Source organism: Lampris incognitus, chromosome 8 (assembly GCF_029633865.1).
Source record: "Lampris incognitus isolate fLamInc1 chromosome 8, fLamInc1.hap2, whole genome shotgun sequence".
NCBI lineage: Eukaryota > Metazoa > Chordata > Actinopteri > Lampriformes > Lampridae > Lampris > Lampris incognitus.
In genome coordinates this window covers 17,871,581-17,892,162 of record NC_079218.1, presented here as the reverse complement: position 1 = coordinate 17,892,162, position 20,582 = coordinate 17,871,581, and the positions used below count along the sequence as shown (strand labels likewise).

Here is a 20,582-nt window from a genome sequence, read left to right as displayed (position 1 = left end):
TTCAAGTCTACACGGCGACAGAGAATGGGAAAGTCGATGTTCAGTGGAAAAGTGGCAAGCAAGACGCGAGTGTGGCCATTTTATAAACCGTTGCACAACGCCCTCTAAATCTCCCACCAAGTCCTCCAACCCTCTGGCATTTTTGTCTCTCGCCCTGACACATGCATGCACACATGCACACTCTGAACTCGTTCACAGCGATGGAGCTGCGGAGAAACATAGATATATAAAAAAAAAACATGACAGGTGATTCTTTCAACGGAGGCTTGCGTAGACAGTTGACTTCCATACACGCTACAGGATGTGGTGAGTGACAGACCAGTCCGCACCAGCTGGGCTCTCTTTGTGCCTGGGATGTGGTCTCCTAGCAACCAGTCCTAGCAGCTATCGCTATGGAATGGGAAGAGGAGGAACAGTGCAGAGTCAGGGAGGGGCTGGCGCTGCATCAATATTGCCTCTACCATATCACCTCCACCACAGAGCAGCTGCAGTCTGCAGCCTCCCTGCATCTGCACACAAAGAGCCCCTAAAAATGCACACGGCATTTCTCACATTTCTGTGCCTTACAAACAGAATCCATGACAACTTGGTGATCAATGGCCAGACCGGTTTATACAAAACTGAAATCCTATGCACAGGACCAAACTTGAGCAGAACCAATATGCTCTGGGTTAAATAGCAAGCATGCAGGTTTTTCATTTTTCAGGAAAAAAATTCACAAGTCTGACCAGAAAGAAAAAGTTGGGGGGGGGGGGATTAAAATTAAGATAGCCATCTTTTCATTTCAGCTCCCCTCCTCCAAGAGACCGTGATGCAGGCCTTGTAGCAAGCATATCAATAGGGGGGAGACTGAAGGAGCACAGCACCTTCCACATCAATCACCAAGCAGCAAAAATCAGATGAAATTGTACAATGGCAGTAAGGAGGATTTTCTTGCACATTGTGGCCCCCAATCTTCCCGTTATGAATAATCTAATCAGAGAGGTCCCTACACAAGGATTAGTGAACATTTAACCATATCAAAGAGATAGGATTGAGGAAACAGATGTAGACGTTTATATCCCCACGTGCTCCGACGTTTTCTCCACCTCCTAATTTGCCGAAGAAGTATAACTGTGGTTGTTCAGCTTATACAGTAAATCGTTACCACTTGTAGTTATAAATTATATAACATCTCAATATCAAATAAAAAATTTAGGAATTATTCCTCTAGGGACGACTTTTGAGCAATATTTTTAAAGTGTGTCGAGTATATAAATCTAAGACAGGGAATGAACAAAAAAAATTCAAATAACAGGAAAGAATTGGAAAAAATAGAACAGATAATTTCAATATATATATATATATATATATATATATATATATATATATATATATATTAAAAAAAAGACAAAAGCCGTTTCGGTCTCCAAATCAAACACTTTGAGTCTATATGTTCATACATCCAAAAGGAAATTGTGCTGCAAAAAATAAATAAATATGCTACATAGACCAAAATTCAGACCCTGAGGTTTTAATCCACATCCTAAATTAGTCTGGCTACATTAACATCACTCAGTTAGAAAAAAAATACACCAACAAGCTGGATACAACCTTCCAGGCAGGTACTGGTGCAATTAAGCTTATCCCCGCATCTCCCATTAAACCACACTTAACGTTTGCCTCTCTCTTGCCCCCCTTGGGCTTTTGCTTCAGGTTATGGCATGTCCTCTCATAAATGTGAATGGTCAAGACCAACTGCTACCGCTGCCAGCACACCTCTGCCTTCTTACAGTTACTTTTATTTAAGACAATTACTAGAGGCCAGCTGGCCTTTACCTAACATCCCTTTTCCCCTCAACCTAATTACTATACAAGCCATACTTCGAGGACTGGCTTTTACAGCCATCCATGGCTGATTCTAGCTCCAACATAATGAACTGCTCTCCTTACCGTTTCTATCAACGACTAAAAAAACCCCCTAAAAATATATTTGCAGCACAGTATATTCAGGCAGTATAAAAATAGATCTCGACAGCCGCTATTGAAGAGGCGCTGCATTTTCTATGAGATCAAACTGCTCTGTATATCATTGGGCATTGTTTCAATAAAAGTCTTTGTTGCTCACTACCGGTCAGGTAGAGCAAATACAGCCAAGGTGTTCACAACCGCAAATTTCCCTTCAGTGTCTCCTCATGGGAAATACATATGCCCTGGATTTTCCATGGCTGAACACATCCTATAGAGCACTGACCTGAGCACATGAATGGGAAAGTCAAGGTTGTTCAGGACACTGCACCTTTCTTGTTGTGGACTCCCATTATACTGAACAAGACGCAGCCTGTTCTAGCACCTTAATGTGGGTTCTACCCAGTGTAGTCTTACAGTGGTACTTAAAACTCGCTGAAACTCTAGAGGAGTCACTACCTTTCACATGTCTTCTTGATCTCATGTTTCCGAAGGCACTTCTGCTTTTGTTATATGCTCAGAAGAGGCTGATGTCTTCATGAGCTTCCCACACCATTTTCTCAACCTTTTTTTTCTCCCCCCCCCTTCGCTCCCCTTGATGCAGATCTGTGTCTGAGCAAGCTGACAACTAAATGGAGGGAACCGCTGACACGTTTACAGGATTCCAGACGAATACCGTCCCCTCGACTTTCATCTCGGCGAAATCCGGGGATGAGCTATTTGTATGCATCTTCACATCCTGCCCGTATTTTTTTCTGAAAATGGAAATAGAAGGAATAGTCCTAATATTGCCATGGAAACTGAGTAGCCTAAACGGAACAAGGTGTATATCTCAATATCCCAGCCATTAGCGGTATAAATGTGGCAGTTTTCAACACTCAGTTAGGCTTTTCTTTATTCTCATCCTGGTACTTTTTTCCCCCCCTAACACACCTGCGAGCACCAACCCATTTAAATTAACAACAGAACACAAGTTGCAAAGATCAAATACAATACTGGGTTGGGTCCTGTGTACATTGGTCGGACACCATAGCGGGTGAACCAAAGTGCTTTCGAGCTTTCTGAAAGACAGATGGACTCAGAATTGCCAGTGACCTAAAAAGTCCCCTCAATGACAAAGGCTGATGGACAGTGTGGTAAAGATGGGTGAGACAAAGAGAAGGAAAATGCGTTTCATGAGATAGAGTTAGCATATAGACCGTGGACAAAGCAGGTCATTATGTACAGACAGGTCATTCTCATGGACTTTCATTGTGTCACTACTGACTAAGGGCAAGAGTAAACAATCGCATTTTGTCTTCTACTGTTCCTTGAAATAGACACCGGGTAAGATCTAATCGGCTTTCGAGAGGAACATCTACATGTGTGGTGCATATCAAAGCAAACCCTTTTCATTCAGCTTTCCTTTTGAAACTAAGGATAGCAGTCTGCATGCGGGTAGCCGTTTGAATGAGGAATTGTGTCCACAGTGTTTTCAACAATGAAACACTGTTACCAACTGTTAGCCATAATTCCTTCATCTAGTTTTCTCTGGACCTTCGTGTTATGCAGACATGTACCTGGTTACTGTGTCTCAGAAAAGATCTCCTGACTTCTGACTTTTCATCTACATATGTGCCCCCCCCCTTTTTCTCCCTAATTGTACACAGCCAATTCCCCCACTCTTCTGAGCCATTCCGGTCACTGCTCCACCCCCTCTCCCCCGATCTGGGGAGGGCTGCAGACTACACCACATGCCTCCTCCGATACATGTGGCATCGCCAGCCGCTTCTTTTCACCTGACAGTGAGGCGTTTCGCCAGCGGGACGTAGTGCATGAGAGGATCACGCTATCGCCCCCCCCGTTCCCCCTCCCCCCCGAACAGGCGCCCCAACCGACCACAGGGGGCATTAGTGCAGCGACCAGGACACATACCCACATCCGGCTTCCCATCTGCAGACACAGCCAATTGTGTCTGTAGGGACACCCAACCAAGCCAGCAGTAACACGTTTATGTGGTTTTTCCCCAACAAACTGGCGCAGGGCAGTAGTTCTGATCCCATATCTTCTGTCTGATGAAGAACAGGGGGTGTGCCAAGCCACGACTTGAGGTTCAACTCACCTGTTTGCCATCCAGGGTGTAGATCCTTTTGACCACGCCACTCTCGAGCTTGATGGCCTCTGTGATGTCGGTGAGCACCTGCTCAAAGGAGTGTGCCGTCTTCTTATTGAGCAACACGCGCACAGCCTTGCGCGGCTTGACGCCACTGCGCATCACCGTCACCAGCTTGGGACGAACAAAGTCCTTGGTCTCTTTGGAATCACCGGCAGCCTTGGCAGCCAGGGACTGCATGTTTTTCTGGTTGGCCGAGGCCTTCACGTTCACAGACCAGTTGGGGTTGACGTTCTTTGTGTAGTCAACCTTCTTGTAGAAGTTCTCTGATGCGCAGACGTAGCTTTCGCCTGAGACAACAGAGGAAAACAGGGTTAGAGTGTCGCGAGGGACATGATGAGCTATTGAACTTTGTTGGACATCTGAGAACCAAAAACAGCTTCCAGATCAGTAAGGGGGGAATCACACCAACAGGAACAAGAGTCATACAAAGTATTAGGGCCAGTGGATTTCAGAACAATCTCAAATGTCATATAATGGAAGATCGATTTCTTAACTTCTGAGAGAAGGAAATCTTACTACATTACATGATGTTAACGTTGGCTGCTTCTCAGATACCTCTAGTATTGTTAAGCACAGAAATAAATTCAGAGAAATATATCCAGCATATGAGTTTGTTAGGACGTTCATTACCTCATATACTGCTATGATTTCTCTCTGGCAATGTACAATAGGCATATTTCTTCTCTTTTGTTTTTTTTTGGGGGGGAATTTTTCCACCTTTTTCTCCCCAGTTGCACTTGGCCAATTACCCCACTCTCCGAGCCATCCTGGTTGCTGCTCCACCCCCTCTGCCGGGGCCGGGGAGGGCTGCAGACTACCACATGTCTCCTCTGATACATGTGGAGTCGCCAGCCGTTTCTTTTCACCTGACAGTGAGTTTCACCAAGGGGATGTAGAGCGTGGGAGGACCACGCTATTCCCCCCAAGCTCCCCTTCCCCCCTGAACAGGCACCCCAACCATTTGGGGGGGGGGGGTGAACGGCCACAGGAGGTGCAAGTGCAGCGACCAGGACACATACCCACATCCGGCTTCCCACCCGTAAACATGGCCAATTTTGTCTGTACGGATGCCCAACCAAGCCGGAGGTAACACGGGGATTTGAACCGGCGATCCCCATGTTGGTAGGCAACGGAATAGACCGCTACGCTACCCGGATGCCCGATCGGCATATTTCTTGAAGTGTGGGCCTGATTTACACCTTGACTGATGGTGATGCCAACCCTGTCACTACGGGATAATGAAATTCTGCTCATGAATGCTTGCTTAGTAAGTGGGTGGTGTTTAATCAAAAAAATAATAATTCTTAAAAAAATGAATTCCTCCTCTTGTGAGAGAGCAGCAGGGATCAGTAACCTGTTTTACATTACAAAACAAAATGTTTTCTGTGCGCAACAGTGGCTTGATATTAGTCGTCCTTTCCCAAGTGAGCATAAATTGCTCATCATGTAACAATTACTCCATCCCACTAACAGTGACTTTAACCTTGGGTTGACTGCTTTGTCAGTCTGGACACATACCCACAACTGACTCAGGATGAGGTCATCTAACTAAGCATTCCTTAGCAGTGTGAGCTTTCCTCACACCACATGGCCAGGGACCTAAGAGACACTAGTCCTTCAGCCTAACCTCGAATTCCCTTTTTCCCCCCTCAAAACTCTTAATCTTTTTCCATCTTCCTCTCTTTTCCATTTTCTATTCCCTAATCCATCTTCCATTATTCTCTCTAGGTTGTGCTGATACCGCTAACAGGGTAGGAGGAGGGAGAGGGAGAGGAGCCAAAGCCAGGCGGCAGAAAGGAGAAGCGGTAGAGGGAGTCTAGAGGGCATATATTAGTCCAAATGTGGAGAAATGTGCTAGAGACAAAGGCACCAACGGAGATGACTTCAGGCAAAGACGTCCGAGTGAAAAATTCAACCCCACAAGAAGAACAGTGTGTTATTCGACAACACACACGGACATACCAAATACATACACTCTTACCCTCCGAGAAATTCATCTGTCACTCTGCTCACTATGGTACACTGCCCACTATTCCTGTCTTGCACCCACCCACCCAAATACACCCACATGCACGCACACACATTAAGACCACATCCAAAATGCAGAAAAACACAAGATACAGACACAACCTCTTTCCTAAGCAGCTCCAAAAAAAAGATAATCACTTCATTTTGAACAAATTAAGATGGGATTAATCTTTTGCTTCACTTACATTATCCAAGCTCACCTCATCCACATTATCCTACTTCCATGCTAAAATCTATCTTTATGGAAAATAGATTTATTTACCAAAGTTGGGTTATGGCAGAATTTAAAAAAAAAATCTATCCAAGTCCATTTATTCTACAGAAAAAAATCTTATAGTTTTTGTTGGAAAATTATGTTATGCTGCAATAGCAAGTCCAACTCACTGCAATGCAAGATTTAATGAACAAAATCCTATTGCCTAGCTGATAATTAACCTAATGAAGAAGATGTGTTTTCTTGCATTAATCTCCAAAATACAAGTCCCAAAAATAGATTGTTACCCAAACAAATATTCTGTTTAAAGTGAGCCCCTGGTTTGAATGTTCAAAAACCAACTCCCTCCTTATCTTATCTAAAATTTGGAAATCATGTGTGCCCTTAACATTTGAATCAGCATGTTGTGCACTTCAGTAAATCTTTTTTTTTTTGGGGGGGGGGGGACTTTTCCCCCTTTTTCTCCCAAATTGTACCCGTCCAATTACCCCACTCTTCCGAGCTGTCCCAGTCGCTGCTCCACCCCCTCTTCCGATCCGGGGAGGGCTGAAGACTACCACTTGCCTCCCCCGATACACGTGGAGTCGCCAGCCGCTTCTTTTCACTCGACAGTGAGGAGTTTCACCAGGGGAACATAGCGCGTGAGAGGATCACGCTATCCCCCCCCCCCCCCAAATAGGCACCCCGACCGACCAGAGGAGGCGCTAGTGCAGCGACCAGGACACATACCCACATCTGGCTTCCCACCTGCAGACACAGCCAATTGTGTCTGTAGGGACCAAGCCGGAGGTAACACGGGGACTCGAACCACTGATCCCTGTGTTGGTAGGCAACGGAATAGACTGCTATGCTACCCCGACGCCCCACTTCAGTAAATCTTACACTGAATAGTTACTTAGAAGCAAACAGATATAGACCAGATTTCCATGCAGGCAATTGCTTGCTTGATTTCTACAGGAACATGCTTTGGTTGCATGCTGGTAACAGTCTGTGTGGGCAGCGAAAGGGGGCGGAACGCATTGGGTGAATTGTCATCTGGACCTAAAACACCTACAAAAAGTATTGATGTTTGTGTATTGTGTGGAGAAATATTCGACTCGTGTCAACTACTTGTGAAACAATCAGGTCGTAGACGCCGTCTCTCAACTCCAACTCCACGCTCCCGTCTCAAATTGCTAATCTGACTGTAAACAATGACAGAAGAGGAAGTCTTCATAGGAAACGGAAACGAGCAGCCAGCAGCTACACCGGAAGCCCTGAAATATTGGCCGTTGTGGCGATTTAGCATCTGGGTTCCGAGACTGAATAACCTCTGGCTCTGGTGAGCCCTTTGATTCTGAAAAAAAAAAGCTATTTTAGACAACCTACCGGAGCAGTAAATGACGAATCATTTAAATCAAATGGCTGGAAAATGGTTTTATGGGATTTAACTTAGCTCAAGAAGAGTGTTGTCTGCTTGAAAGGCTGGCCCTTGTAAAGCTTCTTTCAAGTCATCTCAAAGGTCAAACTTTACAGGGGTGACAATGTTTTTCATTTCCAACCTTTGGAAATGACTAAATACAAGATAGCATATTTTAGGTATATATTTTACATCTTCCTAGGTTCCGTTTGTAACAAAAGCTACCAAATAGCTTTTTTGATAAATAATTAAAAAAACAGGTGAGAAAAGCTCCTTTGTAAAGACCCAGTAAACAGGTTTCATTTCAGAAGAGGTAGCACTCCCACAAACATTCCAGCTGGCTCATGGTCATGGCCATTTTAAAGTTATTTTGGCTCCGTAGGGAAAACTAAATCTAAATCAAATTCACGAAAATCTACAGAAGCAGCACCCCTTGCCTTATCTTACTGTCAAGATTCAAGGCAGATGATGCCCACATTCACTGTACACTATTAAAGCAGTTTGACAGAAAGAAGCACTCCAACCATTTACACCAAACAAAGCACTGTGCTATGCTCTGTACCAGAGGAACCCTTCAGATTACAAATTCATACTTCATATGAAGGGATTCAGAAGTCTAAACCAAACAGATTAGACTCCTAATCTCAAAGTACAGAAATGCTCATGTTTCCAAATCTTCTCTGCATTGACAAAGGCTTAAAACTGCAGACCCTACTTAATAAATAGGGCTGTGATGTCTCGCTGTGATTTCAAGAGACACATTTAACCCATAAAGTAATCGATGACTAATTGAGACTAAATAATGGAAGTTAGGTAACAGAATTAGTCACAACGTAAGTAGCCACTTCAGAGACCCACAGAACTCTTGTCCTCCTCCAATGAGCTTACCTTCCTCTAGCTCATCCATGGATGAGATTTTACGTGTGCCATCAATGGTGAAGATGAAGCGGACGCCCTGTGGCAAGTTGATGTGGTCAGACAGCGAACGTGTGAGGTCAGCCAGGAGGGAGTCAAAGGTGCGAAATCGGTCAAGGGCCACAGCATACACAATGCCCTTGAAGTAGCGGTCTCCATTGCGGTAGAAGCGCACCTTTTTGGCCTTCTTCTCATTGGTGAGGGCCTGAAGAGTGCGCGTGCGGTAGAAGCTGCAGTGGGCGCTATGGGTGGGGCTGGGCAGTCCATTCAATCGGCCGCCTCGAGGGGTACGGGATGACTTGTCTCGCTCGTCAAAGTGTCCAAAGTCTAGCTCCATGATGACTGAAAGTTGTGAGGGCTTGTGACAGATGTCTGACACTGGCTGTGGGGGTAGCTTTTGGAGATTCTAGCAAAAATGGGAGAACAACACTGGGTTAAAATCATAAAATATTAAATTCTTGACCAATTCACGACAATTTACTACAGTGGGCATGTAGGTGTTTGGTGTGTTTTCAAGAAGATTATACATACAAATCCATCTTAATCCTACAACATGTTGATAATTCATAATTGAATATTGTAATATTTTGGTATTTTCATGAAATTCTGGAAGAATAATCTAATTGTATTGATTGTTATTGACCCTGGGTATAAAAAGGTTCAAGCGTTCAAGATTATCTTTATTGTCCCACTAGAGAAACTTTGTTATGTAGCCAGCGTTCACAGAATACAAAAGGACAACATCAACAATAAATCAGAGAAACATCAATAATAAATCACAAAAAGGTTTGTGTACAAGTGTGCTTCTTGGAGTTAGTTAACCAAGATGCTTTTCCAAGCATGGTTTGCTCATCCAATATCAGCAAGAATCAATTCTATCAAAAGTCAGAATTAATCAGAAGAACACTACAAGGTGTTAACAGACATTTGGTATAATTCATTTTTTCTAAAGACAGACTGCAGCTAACTTCCATGAATAGAAGTGCATTTACTAAGTAGATTCTGAAAATCAGCCATGACTATAACGGTTTCATCTGCATACAGGCTAGTTTAAGCCACTTGGAAGAATTTTTTTAAAGAAACTAGACTGATTTGGACCTGTTGGACTAGGGACTCAAACAAAACAGAAAATTAACAGTATAAATGGGCAACCTCGTCACAAGTTGCAGGTCTAGATTAATCTCTTCACAGAATGAGTTTCCTGTGCACATGTGGGTTCAAAGATGAGCATGCAATAATTTACTATCCCAAAATTTCACAACTCTTCATGTACTATTGCCTCCGAGTAAGAACTGTTATAAATATCTTCCAGTCCTGTTCAAAGTGTGAAGTAAAGGCTTTTCAGCTTTTACATAGACCAAGCCCTGATAGTCTGGAACCCTACATTAAAAATTCAGCTCTGTGGCAGTGCCAGGGGCCCCTGCACCTCAGAGACTCCTGCAGTTAGGATGCTCTTGGGCACCTGCCTCTGATGAATGTCTCATCTGGTGAATTAACGCCCTCTTAACAATAAAACACTTTCTTAATGCCATTTTTAAAAGCGACTCACTGGGGAAATGTATTAGAATAAGGCATGTTAAGATTTGGCACAAAGCCGGGCAATCAAGATGGCTGGCTGAGTGACTGACTGTCAGACAACAGCTAGGTTTCCATTGACCCAGATTTTTTTTGTTTTTTGGAAATGCCATGAGGTAAAAATATGAATTACTCTACCTAATAAGAATAAACTTATTTCTGAAAAAAATATTTTTCAATCTAAAAAGTTTGTTCGTGACAAGTTCCATTATAAGTATTTCAATTCTTATTTTGACAAGTGTTGATGGAATTAACTGGATTACTTTCTTAGGAGAGCTTTGCTCTATAGACAAAGCAGACTATGTAAAGCCCAGACTGCCATGAAGTTAAAAAAAAAATTGGAGAACAACTACATCTCACAAAATAAGGAGACCATTTTGCTGATCATAGCTTAGAAGAATTTAGTGAGCCATCCATGTTAACCAAGTCATGCTGTAAGGTTGTCCATGTCTTACGTTTCATCCTCTTAACAACCATAATCAGATCTGCACTATCATGAAATTATGAGAAAATTGAAATATTGGGCTTTTAATCCATCTGTGTACAACTGATTAGTTGTAACACAATTTCATCAAAAATCCCAGTATTGTGTGTGTTTTTTTCTTTCTTTTTTTTTTTTACATTCTCATGTTGAGTAAGAAGGCCTCATTTGTTTACATTTAAGAACATTATCTAACTGTTTTAGCTGCTGCAATGGAAAAATTTCAGAACACATTGTCACACCAAGAGTGAATGTAATCTTTCTGAACACACAGACATGGGGTAAGTTAATGGAAACCTGGCTGTTAGCGAGGAGATCTGATAAACTTGTTAAACACATGTGAATTAATGGCCCAAATGGCTACTGGATTTCTGTACACATCTGTTGTTGTCAGTTTGGTCACACATATGGGCAGAGAACTGTCTCTACAACAAACCAACCCTCCAGCTTGTCACTTACCCCTCCCCTATGCAATGATACCTATATTGGTAACATATATATAGCTGGTAATGAGTTAAAATAAGATATGACAATCCAAGAATCTCTAATATCAAGCTGACAGCAAGAGATCGTGTTCTAAATCAAACCCAAGCAACTTTCTGTGCTCTTTTCATTCAAGAGAAGATGTTAGATCACAATAATTCTAGTCTAGTCCCATTAATACAGCATATATTTATGCTATTCGGTATAAGTAATGGATTGGATCAGTGCCTAGTGGTGATGGGCACTTAAGTTCTGTCATTTTATCAGTTCAAAGTGGCATCCTGACCCAAAGTACTGTCCAATTTTGCAAGAGGAAGTGTGAACAACCTGATGCCTTCACATATATGGGTAGGAAATCAGCTTCGACCTTAGGGTGCAGATTGGACTTAATAGCTACAAGCAGATAGCAAACACCAGCCCCTTGAGCATTCAATGCAATGATTTATGCTTGGGGATTCAGAGGCTCCCCTGAATGAGACTATTGCCTATAGTTCAATTACTAAAATAATAAAATTAAACTATTTTAACAGTTCTATAGTCAGGTCTCCTCTAATAACCCAGTTTACATGTGAAAAGTGTTTAATGTATGAATTCAAGCCAACTGCTTTCAGGCAAGATATCGCTGAACAAACAAAATAAGTAAAATCATCAACTACACATGCACAACTTCTCCATTTCTAATGAAGTACAAGCAGGGTGTTGACATGTTTTGATTGGCAAGTAAAATCAGAGTACTCCACATATGCTGCTGTGATAACTACTTGTGATACAAATGCCCCTTTTTTTCTGTGCAAGGAAATGCGGCCGCTAAGTCGGCAGATTGGCCAAGAACACGAGTAGCTTAGCCATTTAAAAACAGGTCACTTCCTGTTAAATCCTCACACGTTGGCTGTGACCTCACCTCAGGCTTTATAGCCACAGACGGTCAACGAGTGAAACCTTTCAATTTTAGCATTTGTATAAACCCATACACACCCATAGAGACCTAGCCCCAACCTCACGCGCACTGGAGAATCCGGAATGAGTAAATGGGTCCAGTTACCTAATCAGGTCATTCACATTTTCATGTTCTAACACAACAGAGGCTGGTTCCAGTTATTTCCATAATGCCAGAACACTGATGCACACATTTGTGCATCAGATGTCTTTCAGCTGTGTTATAAAGTAATGCTTAACTTGCAGCCCTTGCTTGCTGATGTCATGTTGTTTGTGAGGGCACTGGGCTTTGAACCTTATCCAACTGTCAGGGTTGATAATTGAAAAACACATAGCCTACATTTTGCAGCTAATCCAATACATTCTTGCCTCCCTTAATGCAAATTTCACTAACACCTTACACCATTATTTCTTATCTTTTGTCCTTGTGTTTTTATTTCCATCTGTGTGCTCTATTTGTTGCCTTTTTTCAGCAATTAATCAGTGCCATGAACTTCCAACGTTTCTGACAGCCTTTAATAGACCTTGAAAACACCTAAATGTGGCAATCTCCATAGAAATCTCTACTACTGTCTTTTTTTTAAGCTGTTCCTCCATCACCTCCTTTCACAATTAATAAATTAAACCAGTAAGCATACTTTTTCGGTTTATAGAAAATGTTAGTGTTTGTAATCCTTCACATGTCAATGGCTTTTATGTGAAACCACCACAAGGACAAACAGGGGGCACTAAAAAAAAGAGGGAGAAAATACATTGTCGCCGCTCATAAATTTGCCTGGGCCCTCCAGTGCAATCCCCAGTTAACCCCCCGACTCCAACTGGGATTTTATGACAGGCGGAGAAATAGGGGTGGGACTGATCTGGAATGGGTGCTCCTCAGCTGACAAAGGCCAGGTTTCAAGCCCATCTGCTCCACTAATGGGCAGAGCCAACAGTGACCCCTTCCCCACCGGAGCATCAACTAGGACGGTCCATTGTCTCAAAAAGAGGGTGCCTTCGGTGTGACATCACCATCCCTGCCTCTGCCAGTGGCAGCAGCAGCAGCAGCATTAGCCTACGTATCCTTCATGCAGTAACCGCACAAGTCAAGGAAAGTACACCCTCGCAAAAAGAAAGTGACATTATTTTCATGCTCTCTTCGTGGCTGGAATAGGTAAACCTCAAAAGCAATGACATCCATCATTAAGAGAGCTCAATCTCTTTCATTGCGAATGACTGCTACAGCAGATAAAATAGATGGCGGGAGGGGGACGTATTGATGGGGGCATGCTTCCAATCCAAATCCGGCATTAATCAGCAATGCGGTGACACTGGGTGTTCGGTTTGGTCCTGCGTTACTGACAGAGCCCACCCACAGATTTATTAGTCACCCCCAAACATCACATTATTACGCTCCGGCCATCTTCACGGTAACACAGCTGATCGATGTCATCCCTAATGACGCTAAACCAGTCTGAGCTCGGCTTTGCACGCAAAAGGAGAAAACGAGGAAAAAAATGAGAAAAAAACTTTTCGGCACTAAACTTCTCGTTTTCGGGTGAGGTTAGACCTGTCGGTGCGGCAGTCTGGCGAAAGGACGGCGTCTTAAACACAAGTTTGAGGAATCGGCTTTGGGCGTGTACGCACCTACGTTGAAAACCACCTGCTCATCAAGACAGCGTACGCAGCCGTAAAGAAATTTTAAAAAAATATAAAATAATAAAAAAAACCGCTCAACATCGTTTAATACTCAGATAACAGCGGTGACATCTCACTTTGTGTCAAAATACTGAATTTTTTTACGTATTTTCCCCCCGTGTTATACTGGTCTGAATCGTATCTGTCGGAGACGTGAACTCACCTGCGTCGCTGGGAGCTCGTGCGGAGGGAGGGAGCGGGTGTCGATGCTGCGGCGGAGCGGCACGCGGTCCCTTTGCCTTTGTCTGCCTCCGGTCTGCGCGAGCGCTGCCTACCTCGCTCACCATGGCGGCGCCGCCGGGTCCTAAAGCCCGCCCGCAACCACGGAGCACCGCCCACCTTGCGCCGATAGTCCGACGTTGAGCTTACTCCAAGGCTGATCTGGAGTTGTCTGATTGGGATCGGAGGAGGATCCTGACTTATTTATTCCACCACCTGCAAGATTAGAGAAGATATATATTTACATATATGTTTGTTTATTTTAATTTTTTTTGGGGGGGGGGGCAAGTTTTTACAGCGTGTGTTTGTACTCTTGCTCGGCTATATTTGAGTGCCAATTTGAGTTTTTAATCCATAAGAGTGAGGGGAGCTTTTTTTTGGTAAGGTGAGGACATTTCTGCCAGTTCTCAGATCTTCAAACAGGGGTCAGGATCAGGATTGGGTGTAAATTAAACAAAATTGATAATTAAAGTGTGAAAGCTGGGGTTAGGGGCGAGAGAATTAATGTAGTCAACGAGGTTCCCCACAAGTGTAGAAAAACAAGCGTGTGTGTGTGTGTGTGTGTGTGTGTGTGTGTGTGTGTGTGTGTGTGTGTGTGTGTGTGTGTGTGTGTGTGTTTCAAGGTGATGAAGGGACCCAATGCGAATGAATGAGAATGCGTTCATGAAGAAAGTCTGTTATATGTAGTTTATGTGGGATAAATGTATGTAGCTCACATTATGTGCTATATAGTGTTTGTGACCTGAGCTGTTTAATGCTACCATTATGTTATATTGCACTGTTTACGATTGTACGTTGAATACTAGTTAAGCTAGTCTATTAGCCATTTATGCTTATCTTATTATATTTCTTATTCTGTCTTACAGAAACCATTCAGTTGTTCAGTTGTTCTCCTGCTCACTACACATTATTTGTTCGTGGATATGTTTAACCCTTGATTGTGCAAAACTTATACAAACAGCCGACACTGTTCCCTGTGTCTACTGGATAAAGTGGTCCCAGCATTAGCCAAGTTATCACAAACACATTATCCCAAATAGTTTACGCACGCGCACACATACCAGTTTGATTGCACCACAGTGTATACCAGTGTCCGTGTGCGTCTGTGTCCAGTCTATCTCCTGTCTGTTTGTGCATGATCCAGTCTACATCTGCGCATAATCAGCTAAGACAAAGCCACCAGAGTGTGTCTCTTTGAGACAAATCACAGCAGTTACTTGGGTTCTGCTAAGGCTCTTTGTTGAAAGGAGATTAAAGCACGAACACCTCTGTGCTTGCACGGCTGCTTTTGGCAGCTGATGTTATAAAAGAGATATTTCACTCCAGCAGCAGAATGTTATATTTAGTATTTTATTTCAGTGTGCCTCGCTCTGCAGCAGTTCAGGAAAGGTTTAACATCAAAAACGCTTCATACCGGAGAGTGAGGCGCTCTTCCCACACAACAAGAGCAGTGGAACCGTATATTCATTAAGGATTTTATTCTGGTCTTCAGATTATATGTGCTTTTAAAAATATTATCTGCCTGTTTGCAGTTTCTGACATTGCGAGCTAGTGTGAATAGTAAGGGGAGTATTGATGCTAAAAGTTTCTATATCCCCTAAACTAGTAGACATACCTTCAGGAACAGTTAAGACTGGTCTTAAGATCAAGACACTAATTTCATAGCACTCTATAAATAGTTCATATTTACATGTATTAAGTGAGGTCATTAGCTGTACTGAATAAACACTAATTGCTACGCAGAGGTATATATTGATCACAGTGGGTCACACTGGAATGACAACAGTTTTTTCAACATCTTGGCGATATAACTTCTTTTTTTTTCAGGGAAAGGGCAATGTGCTGTAGTCACTGAAGTGCGGTTTCGACTTTATGTGAAACCTCGAGCAAGCTTGTGGAGACTTGATGGCGTCATGCACTGGAAAAGATTTGAGGGATGCATCATACGATGCTCTTTGATTTGAGAGATGTCATCATAAGATGCTCTTTAAAAGGCCCAAATGTGTCAAAGGTAAAAACAATGTCATTCCAGAAGTCAGAAGTACCATGAAGATGGGAAAAAAAAGAAACACTGTGGTCAGATTCCTTGAACAATGATGAATTCTGGGTCTCACAAATAGGTCAAAATACAAATGTGTAATGTTTCATAAAGCTCATGTCTAATGTGTCAGTGGTCGAGACTGCAGGTCCGAACTTATCACAAATGTACTTTACACCTCAAGAAACAAAAAGAGCAGTGACGGTGGCCATTAGGCAAGCAACCCTATCACCTACCATCCTACCAAAGCAAACATGCAATTATATATGTAATATTTAGAGCTCTTGGATCTGCTGTTGCACCACAGGGGTCCATAGGGAGCGATTGTCCCGCCCCGGTTGTTTCCGTCTTTAGGCCTTTTCCTAGCACATAATTCTGTCTCTAAAATATTGGTTTTTTCTGCCCGAATCCCAGTGGACGTCGTGAATTCACTCGAGCTCTCAGCCGCCGGGGGCTTGAGGATGTCTGTTACAAAGGCTTAAGATGGAGGAGCCCAGGTTCATCCCGATACGAGCACACCCGCACCATTTAATTAAATATGTACGACATCTGACATCCACGACGGGATTCAGTAGCCGTTCTCCCCTGGAAGAATTACACGGGGTAAGGCTTTGTTCTTCTTTAAAGGGCTATTTTAAAAGAGTAATGTTGACTCTCGTCACAGGAGGCCACTCTACTTTTTCTTCTTTCGTTTTTTTTGTTCCCCAGCTATTCCTCTCCCCTCGGGCGTAAAAGCCTCACTTTTGCACTCAGCTGTTGCCACATTCTGGAGTCTCTCCTTTTGCATGTCACGCATAACTCTAATTCACTCTGACCGGTGCCCCCTCCACGCCTCCCCACCCGAGCCCCCCCGAGGACTGCTGCCCATTCATTGCCTGTGGAGTGACGGGGGGCGGGCATGGGCACGGTGGGGGTACTTCTTTTTTTTTTTTGGTGGGGCGCATACACAGAGGGGCAGATTTTGGAAAGCGGTCTCTCGGTAGGGTTGCCATGTCACACAACGCTCCACGCCAAAGGGTACAAGCGCTGAATTTGTTTCCAGATCTGATCCACACAATTCTTTGTGTCCACCACTGTACAGCCGCCGGCAGGGCGCTTTGTTGTCAGGATGGGATTAGCAGTGATAAAGGTGGACAGATTTGTGTTTGATGTGATGATCATCTGCCGACGAATTGGTGGTGACTCCGGAGGTCTGAAAATCTAGAGGAGGGTGGCGACCTGATGAATTTTAAAACTAGACTTTTGGATTTCCTTCCCTGATGTTAAGTGTGAAAACTTTTCCCGTGTGACAATACCCACTGTGAAATACAGTTTTAGGGAGGGATACTATAAATTGGATAGATTTGATAACAGCCTGACGTTAGTGACCCGGCTCTACCCCAGTCCTCCCCTGTTGGACATGTCCTCGTGGTCTTGAAGAACAGAAATGAAACAGAAAAAGTGAGAACACTTTTTTTTATTCAAATTTCTGCACAACTCTAAAAGATTTCTGTGCTGATTTTTTGGTAAGTGTATTCAGGGCTGGGTAATTATAAGTTGCTCTGTCCTGGAGTTTCCAAGATGTCTCTTTATGTCTTCCATGTTACCCTGACCACCATCCATACACACACACACACACACACACACACACACACACACACACACACACACACACACCATGTCACCCTATACTTGTGGTGACCCCTCATTGACTACATTCATTCCCTAGCCCTTAACCCTAATCTTAACCATCATCACTCCATGTCTAATCTTAACCCTTACCCTAACCTTAACCCAAGTCTTAACCCTAACTAAAATAGACCCTTTTCCTCATGGGGACCCATAAAATGTCCCCACAAAATGTCCCCATTAGGATAGAAATACCTGGTACACACACACATGCACACACATGGACACACACTCAATTTGTTTATTTCATAGCTTACCAAACTTTGAGTAGAAAAATGTCTACAAACCACCATTATACATGCATCAAATTTACATAACTTTTCTCTATTAGTTAAAATGGTATACATGGGAAAAAAACATATTAACAATGCAAAAAAAAAAGGTGGTGGGCTAGCTGTTGATGTGACAAGGCTGCAGAGGTGGGCTGCGAGACAAGCATGAGTGGTTAGCAGCTGGTGTTTTGGGGCAACAGGAGAAAAGGCTGGAGAGGGAGGGCCTGTGATGGGAGGGGCTCGGTGGTGACTGTGTGTGGGGGGGGGGGGGGCTGCAGCCATGATGACTGGTGCAAGAGGAAGTAAACAGATGTCCACAAGCTGGCAGGCCGGCCGGCCCAGGCTGGTCGAGCCACCGGGAGACAGGTGAACATGCAGGGACGTCCCTACACTTTAGAGACTGGATCACCAAGACTGAACACTTCTTGAGAGTTTTGTTCTTCATTATTTAGGAGCATCAGAGTGATTTTAACGACTTTACAAGAAATAACCCGTATAATAGATTAAAAAATGTAAAAAAATAGAAGAATCTTTCTTTTTGCCGTGGAGGAGTAATATTCGCAGGAAGTTTCGGTGTCGGCCTTATTCATTGCTCTCCTGTCGAAGAAATCCAACTCGTGAAAAATGAATCTCAGAGTAAATTTCCAAAGTAAATTCCATCGAATCAACTTGTTGCTTTGTCTTACCTCAAGTAAACTGACCACACATCCTCCCCGTTTACTTGCATCACATGAAAGGTAAAGCTGGGATGATGGACACTTTATACTTATCTGAAACATCCCTTTAATGACAAAGTTGAGTAAATTTATCCTCTAAAAAAATATACTGGATACAAAAAACTGGATCATAAATTATGACAGACTATCTTGCGTTGCATGGAAACAGTATCTGTAATCAAGCCCTGGCATGTAAAGTTTATTAATCCTTTCTGCAGTTTTGAAGTCTATCTTAATTACATCGAGGTCTAGCAGTCACCTCACCTCAAGTATATTCGATCCAATCTGAACCAATATATTTGGGGTTTTTTTTTTGGTAAATTAACTGAATACAATCAATTAAGACTGGTTTCCACACAACAGTGGTGGAGAACTACATATGGACAAATAGTATGAACGATATTACCTGCCATGATGGAAAAAGGTGACTGGGTCTGAATAAACCGAGCTTTTGCTGTTCTGAGGAAAAAGTCTGATCAGCACCAGTTTGGTGGGAGTTTGAAACCTACAAACAAGCCGGGTCTGTTTTCTGCACGCATGCAGCAGGGGTCTCGTGGTCAGAGGGCCGAGCTTGTGCACAGAGAGCCTCCATTTTGAATCCCACGGCCAGCTGCAGAAATCTGAGAAGAGGAACTGTACAAAATACATCCTCTCCCCTCTCAGCAACAGTTAACCTTGAACAAGAGACGTGAGATCCCACCGCTCAGATCGCTCTGATGTTCGGTGGACAACAGCGTGGGACTACACCCACCAACACCCAACGTAGACAATACAGCGCTGTCTGTTGTACAGAAGTTGTATTCATCGCTCCGTAATGCTGATCAGGGCGGTGAGGTGGGACCAGTTAAAGGGGGGGTGAGCAAGAACATCTCTTTTAAACGGTGACAGTGTTGCCAAGACATCACATCATCAAATTTAATGTGAGCTCATCTTTGGCCGAAACGGTCATGTGGCTGTGAGCCAAAAAAAGTTCACCCACATCCAAAAGAAATATTGAAAAATAAATAAATAAATAAATAAATAAGTGCACGGTGGACAACAGATCAATGGTGATGGGTGCTGAGAAGCACACAAGTGCCATCTCTTTAACACAGCTCCTCATTACTATCGTCTGGCTCAGTCGTCTCACATACTGCGTGTGTGTGTGTGTGTGTGTGTGTGTGTGTGTGTGTGTGTGTGTGTGTGTGTGTGTGTGTGTGTGTGTGTGTGTGTGTTGTGCACCTTGCTCCCTTCCCCCCACATCACATTGCTCAAGACAGTCCTTATTGTGCGGCAATCTGAAAGTTATAAGGGCAGATTGTTTTTATTGTTTACAGCACATAACGCCAGGCCTGCGTGTTCGTTTTTATCAAAGTACACCGGAAACTGGTCAACGAGAGAGCGAGGTGCTGCCTGTGTTGGCACGTGGAAGCCTTGGCATCCTGTTTTAGATGAAACAAAGCAGGATGTTACTGAATAACTGGTTGGATGGGCTAGGATTAAGGAATGGGGCTCCCAAAAAAAAAAAAACCCAAAAAAAAGAAAAACAAAAGATATGACCTGGATTTCCTCTATGGCTGTTTTGAATCACCATGTGGTGAGTCACTATTGTGCAGTCTCAAGTAGCTTTGTCTACATGGCAGATTTTCTAATGAGAGGCTTTGGGAAGGGGATGACAGGACATGCTGCCTGTTCTCTTGGGGAGGAGGAGCATTTAAAGGAAATGCCCATGACAATGTGCACGGGTGTGCTTAATACTAGACCCCCCACCCACCCACCCACCCAGATGTCCTGCTGGCAGCTTGGCAGTACAATTCAGACTGAGAGGGGTGGTATTAGTCTGAAAAGCTCATTATGCTGGATAAACTGAAAACCTCTAA

At 43.4% G+C, this 20,582-nt stretch overlaps 1 protein-coding gene across 1 annotated transcript in view; it reads right to left on the bottom strand.

Moving 5' to 3' along the window:
* The window catches only part of LOC130116924 (neuronal migration protein doublecortin-like), a 28,994-nt gene extending 14,944 nt beyond the window's left edge, over nucleotides 1–14,050 (bottom strand). Inside the window, exons 1-3 of the mRNA XM_056285028.1 lie at nucleotides 13,974–14,050; nucleotides 8,632–9,064; nucleotides 4,049–4,389 (exon numbers count right to left, since the gene is read on the bottom strand). Coding sequence (XP_056141003.1) covers nucleotides 4,049–4,389; nucleotides 8,632–8,995 — 705 coding nt within the window. The 5' untranslated portion in view covers nucleotides 8,996–9,064; nucleotides 13,974–14,050. The remainder of the gene's footprint in view (nucleotides 1–4,048; nucleotides 4,390–8,631; nucleotides 9,065–13,973) is intronic.
* Nucleotides 14,051–20,582: the final 6,532 nt, after the last annotated feature.